This window comes from Daucus carota, chromosome 5, assembly GCF_001625215.2.
Source record: "Daucus carota subsp. sativus chromosome 5, DH1 v3.0, whole genome shotgun sequence".
NCBI lineage: Eukaryota > Viridiplantae > Streptophyta > Magnoliopsida > Apiales > Apiaceae > Daucus > Daucus carota.
The window spans coordinates 2,303,774-2,324,679 of record NC_030385.2 but is presented as its reverse complement, the minus strand read 5'-3'; the positions used below and the strand labels follow the sequence as shown (position 1 = coordinate 2,324,679).

The 20,906-nt window shown below is 32.0% G+C and overlaps 4 protein-coding genes across 4 annotated transcripts; 1 reads left to right on the top strand and 3 right to left on the bottom strand.

Annotated features, from left to right (window-relative positions):
• Positions 1–8,639: 8,639 nt before the first annotated feature.
• Positions 8,640–9,862, top strand: LOC108220291 (uncharacterized). Its single transcript, XM_017394023.2, has 4 exons — positions 8,640–8,972; positions 9,067–9,125; positions 9,387–9,504; positions 9,611–9,862. Exons 1-4 carry the CDS (start codon positions 8,761–8,763, stop codon positions 9,687–9,689), a joined length of 468 nt encoding a protein of 155 aa, XP_017249512.1. The 5' UTR covers positions 8,640–8,760; the 3' UTR covers positions 9,690–9,862.
• A 127-nt stretch (positions 9,863–9,989) lies between these two features.
• LOC108220290 (uncharacterized protein At4g14100) lies at positions 9,990–11,831 on the bottom strand. The gene is made up of 2 exons (XM_017394022.2): positions 11,317–11,831; positions 9,990–10,492 (listed from the first exon to the last, which is right to left on the bottom strand). Exons 1-2 carry the CDS (start codon positions 11,765–11,767, stop codon positions 10,266–10,268), a joined length of 678 nt encoding a protein of 225 aa, XP_017249511.1. The 5' UTR covers positions 11,768–11,831; the 3' UTR covers positions 9,990–10,265.
• A 2,792-nt stretch (positions 11,832–14,623) lies between these two features.
• LOC108220594 (uncharacterized protein At4g14100) lies at positions 14,624–16,852 on the bottom strand. The gene is made up of 2 exons (XM_017394399.2): positions 16,272–16,852; positions 14,624–15,042 (listed from the first exon to the last, which is right to left on the bottom strand). Exons 1-2 carry the CDS (start codon positions 16,738–16,740, stop codon positions 14,831–14,833), a joined length of 681 nt encoding a protein of 226 aa, XP_017249888.1. The 5' UTR covers positions 16,741–16,852; the 3' UTR covers positions 14,624–14,830.
• A 2,017-nt stretch (positions 16,853–18,869) lies between these two features.
• Positions 18,870–20,778, bottom strand: LOC108222047 (uncharacterized protein At4g14100). Its single transcript, XM_017395935.2, has 2 exons — positions 20,235–20,778; positions 18,870–19,297 (listed from the first exon to the last, which is right to left on the bottom strand). Exons 1-2 carry the CDS (start codon positions 20,701–20,703, stop codon positions 19,086–19,088), a joined length of 681 nt encoding a protein of 226 aa, XP_017251424.1. The 5' UTR covers positions 20,704–20,778; the 3' UTR covers positions 18,870–19,085.
• Positions 20,779–20,906: the final 128 nt, after the last annotated feature.

Genomic DNA, 20,906 nt, shown 5'->3' with positions numbered 1-20,906 from the left:
AGTTAAATATTTGCTTTAATATCTGTCAGTTATTAATTGCTAAGCATCTTTTCAATACTAAATCTGAGTTTATTAGCTAAGATAAAGAGTACTTTTCCACGGCATTTGTTTCTACTTTGGGAGCTTAATCATGATTCAACTTAGTGTTATAAAATCTGTCAATTAGGCTTTTGGATAAGTGATCTAGATTAACATCTAGATATGTTATAAAATCATATGTCTCAGCCTGGTTGTGTACTAACTACTCTACACTAAGTTGATTAATATGCACTAAGTACTCTACGTACTCTACACACTACACACTAAGATCAGTACTCTACGTACTCTACAAACTGAGATTAGTAATATGCATTAACATGAGTAATATGCACTAAATCAACATCTTATTCATCAACAACATATTCATATTCATTAATTAAACAAATCAGCAACATATTCATCAACATATTATTCAATAAATCAACATATTCAGACAAGTAAATGCTTGAAATCACAAATAATTAAAAAAAACAGTGATAAAACCCTAATTTAACATACCTCCTCTAGTTCTAGCCATATTTTAGTAGCTTTCAGAGTGAAATAAGCTAATTAACAGCTGTTATGAAAGAACATTAGTAGATTGAAGTCAGTTTTCACAATAATATACAACAAAACCCTTAAAATTCAAAAAAACCGACATACACTAAAAATACGAGTTGATTAAGATGATTAACTAACTATAAATACTACTAAACTACAGAAAAGTACCTATTCAAACAAATGTTGAAGTGATTTTGCGCGGTGCTTGAGCTGCGGTTCCGAGATCCAAAAATCGCCTCGAATTTCTTCGTAGAAGCTGTAATATACCTAATTAGAACAAAAAAGAGGGAAAAAGTCGAAGAAACCGCCATTAGAGACGTACCTGAAGCTTGGTGCAGCAGCGCGATGATGAACAGTGGAGTAGTGGAGGTGATGGACCGTTGTGCGCGAAACGTGTGTATCGTGTGTATCGTATCGGTGTGTATCGTTTTTAACTGTGCAAGTGGGTTTTGTATAAGCGGGCTGGATCATTTTAGTGGGCTGGGAGTGTTAAAAAGTGGGCTGGGCCTGTGGTTTCTAGTTTCTATTTTAATTTGGTTTCTATTGGAGTATTACTCTATATATATATATATATATATATATATATAATATTATTCAGACTATTTTTTTTTTGAAAATGAGAATGAATCTCAACGAGTATCTCCGGCAAGATCTTGACCAGGGAATTCCTTTCATTCAAAAAAACTTATCATCTAGCCATCGAACATGCAAGATGACCGGGGACTTTTAGATAATAAAACTTTAATGTCTGATAAGAAATCACCTTTCTTTTAAACAACCTGAAATAAAACACAGAATGTCATATATCAGTGACAAGAAATACCAAATTACAAATAAATATTCTATCTTATCACCGACTAACAAAACATTTTGAATAAAAAAAGCGAACGATATTTGTTTATTAAATTAAGGCACAAATAATGCCCTTAATCAAGGCACAAATAATAAAACATTAACGCTCTCAAATAAGGCACAATTAACGCCCTCAATTAAAGCACAATAAATACCCTCTATTAAGGCACAATTAACGCCCTTAATTAAGGTACAATTAACTTTTTCGGACTGTTTAGTCTATTCAACACATAAAATATAGTTTTTTAAAACCGTATCATACTGTTTTTATTTTGGTCTAGACCCAAATTTTAGAAAATTAAGATCGAATTCGTGCAATTCAAATTATAAGACCGAAAAACATGATCAAATAAGAAAACCTGATATATTATTCGAAGACATCCCTCATAAAATAACTAGTAATTTCTAAACTTCTAAATTATAAATCAGAATCAATTATTCGTATTATTTAGATAAATTATGTATAAGCCAACTTCGTACTTGTACACAGAAATTGATAATCCTATTAAGTTGAAAATTCTAACTCATTTTAGCGGGTTACTCCCTCCGTCCCATTCATTTTTATATGTTTTGGACGAAGGGTACACGTATTTTAAAATTTTTATAAAATAGAATTTTATAAAATATTTTTAAAAAATTCTTCTTCCGAGTAAAATTATAATGTTTAAATGAAAATTTAGAGATAATTTTTTTAAAAATAAGCTTAAAAACTATATTATATAAAGTCTCTAAAATACATGTCTAAGTAATGGAAAAAAATTGTATAGAAATGAGTGGGACATGTATAAATATTTTTTAAAATTTGACCTTATAAATATGCACAGGATCACTTTAAAAGATAATTTTTAAAGTGGATGAATACGTGTTCGGACTGCAGTTGGGAAAAATGTATACTAATAGAAGACATGAGAACATAGTAGAGGATAAAAAAAATCCAAACAAGGGGTAAACAAGAGGATAACAAGGCTTGTTGGTGGTGCACTCTACGTACAAATAAGACCTTTTGCCTTTTAGATATTCATGTATTTGAGAAATTGCCCTTGATTCAATACAAATTAAGCATAACAATTTTCTGATGAAATGTTGCTTTTAATATCGTTTGAGGATATAGATTGTTGTTTTGGCTGCTCTGATGACAATTCAAGTAGTACTTAAAAAGAATATATCAATATATCTTGTGTGTGCAACCATACTCTAAATTGTTTTTTATACATTGAGTTTTTTCAATTTTTTTACTTAAATTAGTTCATTTTTCAAAATTCAATCTTCATTTATTCGGTTTTTGGTATACGATAGTATGACTGATTCCATTAAATGTTATGTCTAATTTATCTATTTTGTTCACTTTGATTATGTTCAATATCAAAATGATAACACCGAAAACAAAAAATTTATATTCAGACTATGTAATCATTTACCGTATCATAACATTTTTTTACTGTTTTACAATATTTCTTTACCGTGTCACAACATTATCTACAATAATAGTAGTGTTATCATTTTTCTCAAATCTAGTACTCTACTTTATTTAAAAAAAACTATTGCGAAACTGGTTATCATATACTATTATTTCACTTAGAATACTCATTTATTGTAAAGGTGTACTCATATTATAGACTGGAGAGTGGAGACTGGTTTTGTCCTTTTAGTCCGTCTTCAACGGTTTCGCCGGGAACTTGTTTGGCATCTTGAGCATATTAGCAATGCGATATTTCACAGGCTTTAGAGTCACCTTGCTTAGCATCTCCGACTCCGACATAGCCAAACCACAAACCACGGCAGCGGAAAACCAGAATATCCACTTGTTGTCATCATCAGGCATCACCCTATTGTTCAACTGTATCAGCTGATATGTGTAAAAGTGAGTTAAATCAAATGAGATTTAGGCGCTAAAATAACTAAATGGGTTGTACACATCACCAATTCTTATTTTTCTCTTTATTTTTTTTTCTTTTTATTTTTTGTACAAATTTGAAGTGTAATTGCGAAGTTGTTTAAAAAAAATACAAATTTATAATATTAATATCAACTGCATAAGAGATGACGACTACGAATAGTCTAAACGATTGATATTTATCTTAGTGCACCGAAAAAATTAATATTTATATTCATTTCGACTATTGACCCAAAAAAATTTCTTACACTTTAATCTAGTATAATTCTATTTTCCTCAATATTATAATTTGAAAATGTGAAATATAAGCTAGACTCATAAAATTACAAAAAGGTAATTTTATCAATCTCCGGGAATACAAAATACACATATCTAAATTTGCATACATAATGTGGTAGTAAATATGACAGCTCTACATTTGCCTACACAATGTGGTAGTAAATATGACCGCAAACTTCAATATACATAATTAGTAGTATGTTTGCCCGCTCCGCGTGGGCCTTATAAATTAATGTTTTTCAAAAAAATATGTTTGCTTAAATTTGTATTTGGTTGGAGTTTGAAGTTTTTTGTTTTTGGATGAAAATTATTTTATATTTGTTTTTTCTAATTTCTTGTTTTGATCTAAATTAAATTCTAAGCTGAAAAGTATCTGATAATAGAGATAATCTCGTTATTTCAATTTTCGGTACGATATGTTTGTCCCAAATATATATAACTATAAATTTAATTTAATTTAATTTATAGAAATTCAATAGTACAAAAAATAGTATAGACATTTGTATTGTATTTTAAAATTAGTAATGCAAGACCCAAATATTAATTGTTTTTCATTACAAAACAAAAAATGAGTTGTTTCAAAACTTTGAAATTAGCCATCAATATCTGTGCCAAAAATTACAATGAATTCTCTCCGAAAAATCATAGCCTACACAATGAATTCGAAGTCTCAAACATGTTAAGGCGTTATGGTTGGATTGTGCCAGCTTACACCATGCCTCCTGATGCCCAACATGTTACTGTGCTTCGTGTAGTTATCCGCAAGGACTTTTCAAGAACTCTGACTGAACGCCTGGTTACAAATATCAAGCAGGTCCTCGAGGAGCTTGACACACTCCCAAGTAAGGTGACACAGAAGTTGACAACTGAGGTGGACAATAGCAAAGTTGTGAAGAAAGCTGAAGTCCCATTCCAGTTCCAGGTAAAGAAATGGGGCAATGAACCCACCGCTAGCAGCGTGCACATGAATTGGTGTATCCCATCTACCAAAAGAAATGAAATAGATAAAAGATGGTCCTATAATCCAGCAAGTCATCAAATGATATGTATTAATGAGCAAGACAGTGGATTACCTGGTTTCTGCATTCTTCTTAACCAAGAGGTCATTTAAGAGCTTACATCTTCAAATTCTTCATTAAGAGTGGATCCTAGAATAGCTGCAACACAAATGGTGTTTTCATCCACCATTTCGGCAGCCTTTTCAGGGTCCATCACATAGAAGCTGTCTCTCAACTTGACCTCCTTCAGCTCCACTTCAAATTACCTTGCAAAAATGGTGGATTAATTTCTTGTTTAATACATGGATCTAGTCAATCTGGATTATTGACATACCTTAAACCCTGTCCATTTGAATGATTATAAACCAACGAAAAAACTATATCAATTTGATGAAGTCTAAATGAGGCAAACCTAAATATACTCCAATGAAACCAGATCATGCATTGAGTGAAAATTGATGGAACACGTGAAATTAACTAATGTTAATCAGAAGAAGTAAAACATAATCTAGGACTTTAAATAAAAAGATATAGAAATTAAGATCAATAGGCTTGTTCTGTAAGATCTCATAAGATCCTCTTCATTTTCCCCATTTCAAAAGATTATAATTCATTTGACCGCTTATTATTTCCGACACTAAAACACCAAAGCTACTTCCACCAGGCTAGATAGAAAATTTGCAACTTTGCATACAGATAGAGTTATTTACGTAAATTCAACATGTTTAATGTGTTGAAGAATTCCAAGCCTGAAGGAACACAACACGATCAAATTGATTATTCTTTAACCATTAATATCTAAGTAGACTTTAAAATCCCAAACTTTGTCGTATCAATATCCTATATCAGGGGCAGAGCCATTTGGGATTGAGAAACCAAGAGTAAAGCTCAGGACATCAAAGTGCGAGATTCTTGACAAAGTCGTTGCAACAGTTACAACTTACAACCAAAGTTTAAGTCCCTAATCTAGTTTATAGATTTCAACTTCTACACCAAATGAGAGATGTTAAGAAACACAGACTGCGGATATTTACAATTACAGACATTACACTGTAGAAGCTATTTACATTCAAGTATTAGATGTGATAACAGCTTGCTCCCAAACTTCAGAATTACCTGGTGCCAACTGCCAAGCGACTGAAATAACCATTTCAGAGAGATATTACTTTGCCGTTGGAATATTAAATTATACAACTATTGTCGTATGTAAGTTATTTATATCATGCACACATTATATTACAAGTGTAAACACTTTAAATATTTTAGTCAAAAGTCGTTTCTCATCTATATCTTCTCCTTCCATTCCTTGCAAAAAAAATGTTTAATAATTTTATCTTGTAAATTTGAATATTTTATAAATATTAGGCCGCATTTTAAGATTTGCATAAGGCCCCAAAATTTCTTAAACCGGCCCTGCGTATGGTAGATTTGTTGTAGATGGATGAGTTTTCGGTGGTGAAGTGGAGTTCAAGTGCCGAAGAGCGAGGAGCCTCCCTCATCTCCTCTCTACTATTAGGGTTTGTCCATTTTCAAATAAATCGAGGGGCTTCCACTGGTTTTCTCCTGTGGAAAGCCCCAACCCTTTCATTTATTGTTTACACTCGTTAATTTCCTCTCAATAAAACCCAATCTTCTGGGTGTTTGTGTGTATCTCCTCTTGAGTGTGTGTTTAGTCTCTCCTTTTGAGTGTGTGTTTAGCCTCTCCTTTTGCAGTGTTTTGTTATGGTTTTGTCTAGTTGTGATTGGGTTTATTTAGTGTTGGATCGGTTGAAGACGAGTTTATTGATATTTTTGGTGATATGCAAAGACTGTATCGATTCTAGAATGGTGGTGATTATTGCAAGAGCTCAACTTTCACAATCAAAGATTGTTCATCCTTCACAGGGTTACACTTTCGGCATGTCTATAACTGGTAGCCGACATGTAGATAGTTGGGGTGCCTTCGGCATGTCTATAACTGGCGTCCGGCATGTAGACAGCTGTGGTGCCGCTTCTCCAATCTCAATTTATGCGATTGGTGTTTCTGAACATTCGGCTAACAATTGTTTTTACGGGATATGGTCAATTGCGATGTTACTATTTCTAAAGATGTTGGTGCAATTTGGATCACTTGGGATGTCTTTGATTTCGTTTTTATGTATCGGCAGTTGGGAGTTTGTACAAATATAATGAAATCTTTTTGCATTTGTCAAAAAAACAAAAAAAACATATCATTTATGGAAGACTTGATTGTGGTTATATATGTGGCCTGAGGCAATCAAGTGTCATTTTGTTAGCTATTTAATTTGTTGACTTATTTATGTCTTTATTTTAGTATTATTATTTATTATTAATTTTTTTAGTATCCAATTAAAAAATTTCACTTGAATATAGCTTATAATATTTTCTTTTAATACATACAAAGGTATTCTTAATAGAATTTTATTAACTTTTTTAGTTTTATATAATACATTTAAATTTTATATATTATTCATGTTTATCTTGTTTTTGCTTGTTTTTATTTTAGGATGTTGAAAAAAAATCTTAAAAGGATAATGGACCTCAATATATAAGATAATTTAGCTATAAATTTAATGAAAGGGACTTCATATAATTACAAAATATGTTGGGTTTAAAATTTTCTAACTCATTTTAGGTTCAGGTCTAGGCTGAGCATTCGATTAGTTTGGTCAAAATCGGACCCAACAAATTAAAGCGAGAATTGAAATGTTATTTTTTCCGAACTAAAATTCTATTATGGACTGAACCCGACCAAATTGAAATAAAAAAAATTATCATAAAAAACCTAAAACTTTTAAGAAAAAATTATATTATAAATAAACTAAAATCACAATTTATCATAAAAAGAAGGATAGATTAATTATCACCAGTTCATCGAGATATATGTAATTAAAATTACAAATTAGATTACTCTAAAAAATAATTACAAATTATATCCTTGCAAATATTAATTACAAATAAGATTATAGTTATAGTTTATTAGATATTATGTATACGATATATATTATATAAATATAAATATATATTAATATATTATTCGGATTATTTAGTCTATTCGGTAGGTACAATTTTTATTTCAAAACTGTATCATATTGTTTTTATTTTGGTCTAGACCCAATGCACCGAATTTTAGAAAATTAAGATCGAATTCGTACAATTCAGTTACAAGACCGAAAAATATGATCAAATGAAAAAATCTAATATATTATTCGAAATTGATAAAATAATAATAATTTCCAAACTTCTATTTTATAAATCAGAAATAATTTATTCTATTATTTAGATAAATTTTGGGTGAGCTTAAAGTAAGTGCTTATTGCTTAAAATAAATAAGTGGAGTAGAAGTTAGAAGCAAGATAAGACTTATAAGTGATTAAAGTGTTTGGGAAATAAGTAGAAACCCTGAAACAAAAGCTAGCATTCCTAACTTTTTTTAAGTGCTTCTTGACTTCTTACACAAACGGTATGAAATAAATGTTTCTAACTTATAAGTCGAGAAATCCGGCTTAAAAGGGGGGCCAAACACCCACTATGTATGAGCCAACTTTGTACTTGTACAAAGAGATTGACTCCTAACTCATTTTGAATTGAAAATTCTAAGTCATTTTAGTGGCTTACTCCCTCCGTCACATTCGGTTCGACACGTATTTTAAAATTCTTATAAAATATAATATTATAAATTATTTTTAAAAGTTCTCTTCTTCCGAGTAAAATTATAATGTTTACTTAAAAATTTAGAGATACATTTTTTAAAATAAGCTTAAAAACTACATTATAAAAAAGTCGTTAAAATACATGTCAATTACTGAAAAAAATTGCATAAAAATGAATGGGATAATATAAATATTTTTTAAAATTTGACTTTATAAATATATACGGGATCACTTTAAAAAAAAATTATTTTAAAGTGGATGAGTGGGTTGGGACCGGAGTTGGGAAAAATGTGTACTAGTAGAACACATGAGAACATAGCAGAGGATAGGAAAAATCCAAACAAGGGGTAAAGGGAGTTATGTGGGAAGCATGACAGCCACGCTTCACAAAAATATTGCACAATGTATCTGTCTAGCGTCTAGACTCTCTTCTTATCTCTTCAACATTTAAAACTCTTCAACACAAACTTAGCAGAAGTGTAGAAAACCAAAGTAGTAAAACAAAATGGCTCTGCAAACATCTATGCAGCCTGCCATAACAGTCTCAGGCAATGCTGGACTGCGTCGACAAACTTATCCTCTGGCTCTGAAATCATCATACTTTTCTCCTTCTCTGAATCTTTTGCGCCCTCGTAAACTTTCTTATTCCGGTCCTGCTGCACCGAGATTCTCTATGCGTTTAGCCAATAAACAATCATATATCTGTCGTGATTGCGGGTAATTTTTTCTGGCTTTAGTACTTAGCCAATTTTACTACTGATACTATATGATCAAACAGGATAATATATTGATTATGATGATGATTTTGCAGGTACATTTACAATGACAGAACACCCTTCGAGAAGTTGCCTGATAACTACTTCTGCCCTGGTACATTATTTCCGCTTTGCTACTCTTTTGTTAGTGAAAAATTAGCCATAAAAAAGGGAGAAATGATCCGTAAAGTCATTCTGTAGTTTGTTGCAGGCTCAGTAGAAGAAATTTGTTGGTACTTGAATAGAACAGTCGAGTCCAATCATATTCATCATACTCATATGTACTGATATGAGATCAAACGTCGTAAATACAAGTTTCTTTGTGACCATGTATGAGATATGGAGATCTAAATGACACAATTACTGTTTTTGACAGTTTGTGCAGCTCCAAAGAGAAGATTTAGGGTATATGAGCCTCCTGTCAACAAGAATGCTAATGCCACGGATGCTAGAAAAGCGAGGAAAGCAGATCTTCAGAGGGAAGAAGCGCTAGGGTAATTAGAACTATTAACATTTGTGTTCATTCTTTATCTTATAAAAAGTATTTGAGTAATTAAGCAGAGTAACAAGATTTTGATATGATATTGGTGCTACTTGCAGCAAGGCATTGCCTGTTGGTATTGCGGTTGGAGCTGTCGCTCTTGTCGCCTTGTACTTCTATGTCAACAGCACTTTCTAGAGCTAGCTAGCTAAAAGAAGGAAAAGAACTGCAGCTGTAGTGGTCTTCCATCAATTTTCTGGCGATTCTCATTTGTAGAATATGCCCTTACATTACATGTTTCTCATACGAATAACTTGTTATATCCGCAATGTATTTCAGCATTCTATAATCAGAGATCTCATTTTATGGTACTCAGAGGAACTATGAATGAGAAAGTTTAGTGGAACTTGAAGCTGAGTGTCTCCTTGTGTGTAATTGGTCCATAGCAGGAAATCGATTTTAAAAGAAATATAAACCCCGAGTCATATACATAGAGAATGTCTAAAGAGCCTCGAAACAACATTCTAAATCAGCATGGTTCTTAAGTTTTCCCAAACTTTTGCTCAGAGTTCAAGTGATACATGGTGAAATTCAAAGAAATTGTAAGGATACATTACATCATATATGCGGAGAACCTGATTTCAGATTAGAAAATTTTGATATAGAGATCAGAGATTCGGGAAAGAGTCTCAAATTCCCAACAAAGTTTGCCTCAAGAAAGCCCTGCGAAGACATTCACAATACATATACCGCAGAAGTCATAGCTATTAATGTTCAGAGTGCAGCAGTAAGATTCATTGCAAGCGATCGCATTAAACTTCCCTGGTGATGACCATTAGTAGATTGAGTACTAGCTACGGATTCAACTGCAATGCCACTTCTCTTCAAATCCCCCTTTGTCCTCTGCTCAGCGGCATTGTTGAAGCAGTATACAGGGGCTTGCCAGTTGGGATCATCAAGCACTTTTCCCACTTCGAATGTCATAATATGCGCAGTCATTCCTGCATTTCACCACCTCAAAATCATAACATTTCATATTATGAACCACTACCAAAGATCATATATACATCAATATAATGCACTCATGGTGCATCACCAGAACTCTGGAGATATTTCTAAAAGATAATTATTTTCTAGGGTTTCTTGCAACTTAAAAAACACAAAACACAACAGGATTTTGCAAATTATTTCAGAATTTGAACCCAAGAAATATACTAGAAAACATATACAATAATCTCAGCTACTGCAATGTCAAAATTAAGATCTTTGGTACTAACTATAAAATCAAACAGGACGAAGAGCCTAGAAGAGGGATGAATGCCCTTAGTTCCACAATTTTGTATATCGCCACAGACAGTACAAGAAGTTTGAGAAGTTCCGCATACATGTCACACTCACTTTCAGACCTTTCGAGCAAGACACATGAGTAGGTTAAATTTAATAATTAACAGAATACTCAATTCTTAATATAGACAACCAATCAGTAACTTAAGTACTACAAAAAAAATCTCAACCATCACATCCTAATAACACAGAAAAAATCTTGATATATTATATTGTCATGTAATGCTCGGACCGAAATCTGTTGAAATATAAGATAAGATCCATTTTTGAGATATTTCTCTAATGTCTTAAGGTTGGTATCAAGTTCAACTTTCCGTCATCCTAATATTCTCACAATATGATATGGACACGAAGACATTAATTGTAGTTATCTTATGCATTTGACGAGATTATCCGTTTATCAAATATTCATTAATCGAAACTCTGCCGTAACACCGAATTCCAAAAAACAAGATCAAAATAGTACTAGTAACAAATATACCTGTATAAAAAGTCCAAGAAACAGGTCTTTTGGACGCAACATCCTCATAATAAGTAATAAACTCAACCTTCTCCCACACATTACACAAAAACCCATCCACCCTCTTCTGCCCAACATAGCTAGCACCACTCAGCCAATCCGGCGGAAGAATCCCCACTCCAAAATGCACGACTCTACACTCCTGATTCTGATCCAGAGTATAATAAAAAGAGGTCCCATTAGTCCATTCCAAGTCATACAGAAGCTTGCCCAGCTGGGACTGGATGATGTTGAAGTTTCTGCCGTTGGGCCAGTCGTACCACAAGTCCACTTTCTGGAGAAGGGTTCCGTTGGTGGTCATGAATATGGCTGAGTGGAACTGTTCGGGCCATGGGGTTGGGGTTGGAGTTGAGGTGGAGTGTGTCAAGAGGATGAGGAGAGTGAGGAATGTGGGTTTTAACTGAATTGCCATTTTTTTTTTTAGAGTGAGGATAGAAGATGATAAGATATGCTAGCTAGACAGTTGGCTAGACAGTTGGTTATGTTTGATTTTTTTGACTCACTCGGAGTGAAGTGAAGTTGGGGACCCAACTACGCAGCATCAGCAAATCAACGTACAGTTCATTCGGAGACCGCAGTTCTTAATTGAGTTAATTACGCTTTGTAATTTCTAGGTTTGCTCCAAACGTAACTTAGGGGCTGGTATTGTATCATGATTTTGAATGACTTTTATTGACTTTTAAAATCTAGGTGTATTCAATCCAGATTTTTAAATACTCTTTAAAAGTAAAGAGGTATTGTATCATGATTTCTAAAAAGTCTTTCAAAGTTTGAGGTATTGAATTACAACTTTTAAAGAGTTATTAAAAGTCAGTTGTTATTCAATATATCAATGACTTTGGTGGAAATATATAATTGATAGACTTTTAATGACTTTCTATGGAAAATTGCATATATTTTTTCAGAAAATTGTCAGGCCATTCTTGAAAAGATTTGACATGACTTTTATCTTCCCTCAATTAACCGGTCGCTCCAACCCAGGGTTTATCCTCTGCGAAAAGTCTCTCCAATTCATCCTCTGTGAAAAAAGTTCCTTCTCTTCTCTATTATGATTTTCTATTATCATTATGTGTTTTTACATACATATAGATCTACTTGCTTCTACTCATGATTTTTAATTTATACAGATTGTCGAAGATCTCAATCTTGTTATAAGCATACAAAGAAAATTCAGCTACATTCAGAGCCTACCAGGCATATATGCCATGCAAAGGCCATACCTACCAATTAAACATCCGTACACCTTCAAGTCTAACAATCCACATATACACCTTCAAGTCTAACAATCCACATATAGTGATTGAATGTGAAGCAGAATTCTGTATCAACGAGCAGCACTACTTAAGTAGACCAAAAATGTTGCAGTATTAAAGGCAACATGATCAGTCTTCCAACAAATCTACGTACTTGAGCTATATCAGTACGTTTATGGTATCAAAACACATCATTATTAAATATGAAGAGTGAAAACACATAATTCTCGAACTCTAAAATCTGTAAATTTATAGTATCAAAAGTGAATATGAAAATCTGATACAAGGTCACAATTAACATTATGTTTATAAATATGATTCAGTAAACAGTATTATAGTATATACACCCAACTTGGGTATAGCAGAAGATCGAGAGGATATAGCAAAAGGTCTAGAGGGTTTCAAAGAGGCTATTTATGATTTTAATAAAAGTCTATTAAAGTATTTCAAAGTTATGAATTTGTAAAAAAAAGGTCCGTTAAAGTTTTTAAAAGTCATTGTCTCGGGAGTCATGAATTGTTTTTGAAATCTTAAGAAGTCAACGAGAGTCATTAAAAGTCTATAAAATCCATTAAAATCATCCTCCCAAAATTTGTCATTAAAAGTCACGATACAATACCAGCCCCTTAGTACTTGAACTTTAAAACGTGTCAATATGCACCTCACATTTAACATTTTCGTGTAAGTTGTAAGCCCTGGTCACTATTCCCTCCAAATCTGCCGTTAACTTTAACTGTTTGAGAGATAACAGTGTGTATATTAGTTTCTAACAATTATTTTACTCACTGTGACCCATAAAAAATTATGTATTATATTTTGAAATTATTTTTGAACACAGAACGATGTAAAAAAAATTAAAATAATTTTTAAAATATGTATCTAGATTTAGAACATGAAAAATTTAATATTTTTTTTACATAATCGATGTAGCTTATTTTAAAATTTTAAAATAAGTACATATTTTAAAAAAACCTGACCTCCTCCAAAACTCTCGAACTCTTTCTTGCCGTCGTCGGAGATTTCATCAATTTTCACCGATGAAAAGCTTCGAATTAGTTTATTGTTGTTGATTAGTTCACGTTTTATCAATAACACTTCCTATCGGATCTGTTCCTAAATATTAGATCTACTCGATTTTCAAGATTTTGATTTGGTGATAAATCAATTGGGATGAGTCAATGACGAGTTAAGCGACTGCAATTCAATTTTAGTTATACAATTCAATTTTAGTTATATCCGATGTCTACATATATTTATATTCGATAAGGTAAGGATCGTGTAAATTGACCCACGATAATGGTATGTGTTCCAAATCTTTTGGCTTAGTGTTTTGAAATGTATTTTTCTTACATATATATCCTTTGTTATTGGTTATATATTTCGTAATTGAATTTCGTGATTCGTTTATTACTAGATTTATAAGACTTGTTGTATCTTTAGTATGAATTATCGTTTGTTCCTTTCGAGGAAGTGCCACGGTTGATGACTTTTTGATCGTATATTGCAATTTTGTTTGTCGTTTATTAACGATTGTGTCATTTTAGATGACTTTGTTTTGGTGGCTGGCACAATCTTTCGTGCTTGATTCTTTCTTTATTTTCTCTTTTTTTTCCTCTACTCTTTATTTTCTTCCTTTTCACGGATTTTTGTCTTTCATCTGGGTTTTCATTTCAGTCATTAAAGTATTATTGGCTAAATTCCCAGAGCTATCTCTGCATGACCTTTGGTTAGTCGATAGACTTTTTTGAATGAAAGTTCTCCTTTCTTATTAGCTTCGCGGATTTTACTTTCTTTTCTAATGTTTATTTTCAAACATCAAAATTTTTATCTAATTTCTTCTGAGACTTTTCGACATGCCCTCCAAAAGTTTTGCATGTATGAAAGAAGCTCTTCCGATCCTTTTGATATTGTATTTCGGTACAATTTACTGACCTGAAAGTCTTATGACAATAAAAAAAACTATCTCGGATTCAAATTTTTACGGCAATTACCCTAACTAATAACTATAAGAGAGAGACAATCTTAAACCTTTCATTATATTCACTATTTTTCTTATTCAAGTGCCAACTGCAAGCACGAGTATTTTCTTATTAGTACAAGGCTGATAACAGTAGAACTTGTAATCCTATATCCTAGAGGATTTTCCTTACTACCTTATGGCTATTTATCACACATATACAATACTAGTAGTACATTGGCATGCACCGAGGAAGTAAAAATATTCAAAGTGCAGCCTTGAGTTTCATCCCAAGTGATGATCGCATAAAACTCTCATAAGCTCCAGTTTCAACTGCAGCACCAGAATTGAGTATATCCATATTTGCATTCTTCTTCTGTTCAGCAGCATCATCGAAACAGTATACAGGAGCTTGCCAATAGCTTTGATCAAGTACTTTTCCCACTTCGAATGTCATTATATGTTCACTTCCTCCTCCTGCAACACCAAATATTATATCAACCTCGAAATTAAAACGTTAAATTTTGATAGATTTTAACGAATTAATATATTGTCTTCATTTTAATTTAGTCGTTGCTACCGGAATTTCTAAATAAAAATTTACTCCTGTGTGACTTTTCAATAATCACATTGTCTAATATTTTCAGGGTAAATAGGCAAAAAGATCACTGAACTCATGACCAACTTGCAGTTACGTCACTGAACTCAAAAAGCTTGCAAACGGATTACAAAACTAGATTTAACTTGCAGTCAACTCACTGAACTGATAAAAATTTGCATTTTGGTCACTGCGCCGTTAAGTATCAGTTGACTTTAACGGAATCCATTAAGAAAACATTAAATTCTAATTATATGATTTTCGAACTTTTCTTTAATCATATAGTATGTGCAATTATTGATCAAATATCAACTTGATTAAGTCAGATCAAAACAAGACTATTATTTTGAGATGGAGGAAATATAAAAGATGATATTAAAATTCATCATTTTATAAATTTCATAAAATCATTAATAAAATGAGTTTGATTTTGTTGTCCCATGAAATCTTTTCAAATCATAAGTTTGATTTTTGCTCAGACTCAAAATTTAAAGAACATCTGATAATTTCTAAGACACATGAAAGTAGAGCCGTAAATGAACCGAATTCCGACGAACTCTTACCGAACATGAGCAAGATCTTAACAAATCGAACAATGTTCGATAACTTTATCGAACAAATTTTTTTGTCCGAGCTCGAGTTCGGTAATAGACGAACCGAACACGAACAGCTCGCGAACAATCTATATTTTTAAATAACATTTAGGCTATTTTTAAATTAATTTAATGAAAGAAATTAAACCAAATACTTTATTTATATATTTTTAACATATACAATATCAATTTTAAATAATTCTACAATTATAAAATAAAATTAAATCCTAAATTATGGATATTATATATCATATTTACATATAATATTATAAATATTTTTATTTATTGTCGAACGAACACGAGTTTATCGAACTCGAGCCGAACAAGAGCTTATCGAACCGAACACGACCTGAACACCCTAAAATTCAGTTCGGTTCGTTAAGTTTAGATGAAAAATAGTGTTCAAACTCATTTTCGATAAACTTATCAGACGAGTTTACGAACTCGAACACGACCAAATCGAACAAGCTTGCCGAACAGTTCAGTTACGGCTCTACGTGAAAAGCTTTACATACCTTCGACGAAAAACCAAGCCACGGGTCTTTTCGACACGACATCTTCATAGTAAATAATAAAGTCCACTTTGTTCCACACATTACACAAGAACCCATCCATGTACTCTTGTCCAACGTACTTGGCACCCTCAATCCAGTTGGGTCTCACAATCCCCACGTCGAACTGCGTGACTCTACACTCTTCACTTGAGTCCAAAGCATAGAAAAAAGAAGTGCCGTTATTCCATTCCGGACCATAAAGAAGCTTTCCTAGTTGTTTCTGCACAATGCTCATGCTGATTCCATTAGGCCAGTCGTACCATAAATTGAGGATTTCGAGTTGAGTGCCGTTTTCGATTTTTGCAATCATGGTTGAGTGGAATTGTAGTGGCCATGGCTTAGGAGTTGGATCGGTGAGGCTTGATGATGAGACTAGAGATGTGGTTAATAAAATGAGGAAACAGAGGCTGGTGGGTGCCATGAGAATCATTTAGGTTCTTATTTGGGTTTAATAATATTTGAGCTGGTGGGAGGATAAGAAATGCAGGGCTGATTTTTTATTGGTAGTACTTCATGGTATTGTACTATTATTACACAGGATTGGACCTACACGGATGATATTTTCTCTTATTAGTATGTCTCACGAATTACTTGATTGATATTTTTGACAAAAGACAAATAATCTATACAACACTACAAAATTTCTGATGATTAGTCCCTTGATTGTTAGCAACAATTTATCAAAAAGATTATTCTGTGAAATTCTAAAATAAGTCATAAAATCGTTGGTAATTTAACACGAAACTAGCATAGAATCCAGGACGATGTAAGAATCTATTATTTACAAATTTCTATTAATAATTTAGTTTAAATGTTGATAATATGTTTGATTTTATTAAAATTTTAAATTTAAATTAATTTTGAAATTCATAATGATATCCATAATACCTGATTAGGATATGCATAAATATAATTTGATTCGACTCGAACTAATATAATGACGTTTATACTGACGACTTGATCAAGATTAGATAAGTCCTAACTTGATCCATGAAATATTTGGATCGTTAATACTTGTTTTAGACGATCATCAATAATGATAAGGACGAATGTTAAAGATCACACACACATATATACATACTTATATAATTATATTACAGATATTGTCCACTTTCTCACTCTTCATTATTTATTTTTGAACTTCATAAGTTTGATATAGTACTATAATATTTAAACAAATTAATCTTGTAATATATATATATATATATATATATATATAGATAATTTAATCTATAAAATTAATTTTTTGAGACACTATCTTTGATTAAAGTACTCATTATGAGTCTCCCTCATAAAATTTAATACGTGTATATATATATAATTTAATCTATAAAATTAATTTTTTGAGACACTATCTTTGATTAAAGTACTCATTATGAGTTTCTCTCATAAAATTTAATACGTTTTAGAACACGGTTTAATTATTATATTAAATTGTCACTTAAGCAACTTAAAATTTAGAGTTACTTTGAACAATGTCAATGTTTGTATTTTTGTGCCATATGTCTAGTTTTCTTTGTGTGATGATCATACTTTTTCAACTAATATAACAATAAATTTTAATATCTATAATTTTCTATAAAATATAAAATGCCAAAAGTAATATAAAATTTTAAATTAACAAATATTTTTATATTATAAATCATATATAAATATAAATATGATTATAAAAGAAACATATGCATAGGTATAACTAATATAAGATTAGTATACAAAAAGTATTCCGTAAAATGTATAAAAATTAATTGATCATTTTACTAAAACTAACGTTACTTTAAGTTGAAAATAATATTGGATACCTACACATGTAAATAATTTTCAAACAAAAAGAGAATCATGAAATGATAATTTGTGATTGTAAAGTTAAGATCTTAATGATACTCCAATTAACATAATTATATGCTATTATGTTACTACTCCATCCTCAGGGCAACTTACTGATGTTATGTTTGAATGAGCTATTTGTGACATAAAATGAGAACTCCAATCTCATTTAACTTTTTTTGGGATACCCATTCTCATATCTGGTTCTCATGAGTCTGAGTCACTCCCAATCACGATCCAAGCACCCTTAGAATGCAAAAGTTTCAGTCTCTACCTCTTGTTGGTATCCGTAGATTCTAGTACTATGCACAAAGTAAAAAGTAGACCGAAAAACATGATCAAATAAGAAAATCTGATATATTATCTGAAATTGTCATCCCTAATAAAATAATTAGTTATGTTCGAACTTCTAATTTATAAGTTAAAAACAATTTATTCGTATTATTCAGATAAATTATGTATAAGCCAACTTCGTACTTGTACAAAGAAATTGATAATCATAACTCATTTTAAGTTGAAAATTCTAACTCATTTTAGTGGCTAAGAATTTTAAGTCACTGTTCTAAATTTTTTATATAGATTATAAAATATTTCACTGATTTATCCGGCAGATTTTAGTTTGACCAAAATATCTAATTTACTCGATAAATTCTAAATAGTTAAGTCAACTGACTAATTTCTCCGATTTCTACGACCATCACCTTGCTAATAACTACTGTATTTAAGAGACGGACAATCTTAAATATTTCATTATATTCGCTATCTTTTTTTATTCAAGTGCCAATTGCAAACCTGCGGGCTATTAGGGTGTGCAAACAGCCCAATAACACAGGGCTTTAAAATTTTAAAGGCCCCAATTTTAAAAAATTCCAGCATATTCTCTTTATGACATAAAAGTCCATTTTGTTGATATTCCACCCCAACGGCTCCAATTACATTACTCCATAATATTCAAAGTCCTGCCTTGAATTTCATCCCAGGTGATCGCAAAAAACTCTCATAATAAGCTCCAGTTTCAACTGCAGCACCAGAATTGAGTATATCCATATTTGCATTCTTCTTCTGTCCAGCAGCATCATCGAAACAGTATACAGGAGCTTGCCAATAGTTTCGATCAAGTACTTTTCCCACTTCGAATGTCATTATATGTTCATTTGTTCCTCCTGCAACACCAAATATTATATCAACCCCGAAATTAAAACGTTAAATTTTTATAGATTTCAACCAACTAATATATTGTACTTCATTTAAATGTTATGTTGTTGCTACGGGAATTGAAAATCTTGTGGAGTCACGAGGATGAGATATTTCTAAACATACTTCATCCCAGAATTTGTTGGGAAAATATGGGTATAATTCCCATGTTGGGAAGTCATATTTTGAGTATTATGACTAAAGGATGCGTGACATATGATAATATCTTAATAATGGAAATTATTTTTTTCGATGAAATTTGGCTTAAATATTATGACATAAATTAATATGATTCTGTTTCAGATTATTTATAGAATAATGTGCCTTACAAGTTTTATACTGATTCTATAATTAATCTATTCAATTATGGAAATGAGTAGAGCACAAATCTTTCTACACCTATAAATACTCCTATAGGTTGTAGGGTTTCGAATCATCCAAACACAACATCCTCTCTCTCTCAATACCACCCTTACCTTTCTGGTAATAGTTCTCTTGCTCGATTTAAACCGGCCGAAAGTGTCGTTCTAGTTAACGACACCGCAACCTCGTTTTATTTGTGGGAGGTTATCTACTCAACACATACAGTGAGAGGTGAAATAACTCAAAGGAGACAGTTTTGACTGGACTTGAGGATTCGTATCTTCTTTAATATCCTTCTGTATTTGTTCTTCAGTTTAGCACACCATCTGTTATTCACACACACTTTTATTTTGTAGATTATATTCCCATAATAATCATCTTTGACTTTTCAATACTCAAATTGACTAATTTTTTCTTAGTAATAAAATTTTAATTTTCCTCTAATTTAAAACACTAATAGCAAGTCCAAGAGTTTGATTTTCGCTCGACTCAAAATTTAACAGAACATCTACTAATTTCGAAGATACATGAAAGAAATGTCACCTTGGACGAAAAACCAAGCCACGGGTCTTTTAGACACAACATCTTCATAGTAGATAATAAAGTCCACTTTGTTCCACACATTACACAAGAACCCATCCATGTACTCTTGTCCAACGTACTTGGCACCCTCAATCCAGTTGGGTCTCACAATTCCCACGTCGAACTGCGTGACTCTACACTCTTCACTTGAATCCAAAGAGTAGGAAAAAGAAGTGCCGTTGTTCCATTCCGGACCATAAAGAAGCTTTCCTAGTTGTTTCTGCACAATGCTCATGCTGATTCCATTAGGCCAGTCGTACCATAAATCGAGAATTTCGAGTTGAGTGCCGTTTTCGAATTTTGCGATCATGGTTGAGTGGAATTGTAGTGGCCATGGCTTTGGAGTTGGATCGGTGAGGCTTGATGATGAGACTAAGGAGGTGGTTAATAAAATGAGGAAATAGAGGGTGGTGGGTGCCATGAGAATCATCAGGTTCTCATTTGGATTTAATAATTGAGCTGGTGTGAGGATAAGAAATGCAGGGTTGATTTTTGATTTGTACTTATAAGAAACTCTAGATTAAGTCATAAAATCGGTAATAACAACTTAAAAGAAAACTAGTTTAAAAAGTAATGGCTAATTCATTCCTCATTTGAGCTAATAACTAAAAGAAAACTAGTTTAAAAGATAAT

What these genes read in the sequence shown, in the direction of transcription:
- LOC108220290 (XM_017394022.2), bottom strand. Translation starts at nt 11,767, where the DNA reads ATGGCAATTCAGTTAAAACCCACATTCCTCACTCTCCTCATCCTCTTG. An exon ending in TTCTTGGACTTTTTATACAG is followed by an intron (nt 10,493 to 11,316) that starts GTATATTTGTTA and finishes GGTGAAATGCAG; the next exon opens with GAATGACTGCGCATATTATG.
- LOC108222047 (XM_017395935.2), bottom strand. Translation starts at nt 20,703, where the DNA reads ATGATTCTCATGGCACCCACCACCCTCTATTTCCTCATTTTATTAACC. An exon ending in GGCTTGGTTTTTCGTCCAAG is followed by an intron (nt 19,298 to 20,234) that starts GTGACATTTCTT and finishes TTGGTGTTGCAG; the next exon opens with GAGGAACAAATGAACATATA.
- LOC108220291 (XM_017394023.2), top strand. Translation starts at nt 8,761, where the DNA reads ATGGCTCTGCAAACATCTATGCAGCCTGCCATAACAGTCTCAGGCAAT. An exon ending in TATATCTGTCGTGATTGCGG is followed by an intron (nt 8,973 to 9,066) that starts GTAATTTTTTCT and finishes ATGATTTTGCAG; the next exon opens with GTACATTTACAATGACAGAA. An exon ending in TGATAACTACTTCTGCCCTG is followed by an intron (nt 9,126 to 9,386) that starts GTACATTATTTC and finishes TGTTTTTGACAG; the next exon opens with TTTGTGCAGCTCCAAAGAGA.
- LOC108220594 (XM_017394399.2), bottom strand. Translation starts at nt 16,740, where the DNA reads ATGATTCTCATGGCACCCACCAGCCTCTGTTTCCTCATTTTATTAACC. An exon ending in GGCTTGGTTTTTCGTCGAAG is followed by an intron (nt 15,043 to 16,271) that starts GTATGTAAAGCT and finishes TTGGTGTTGCAG; the next exon opens with GAGGAGGAAGTGAACATATA.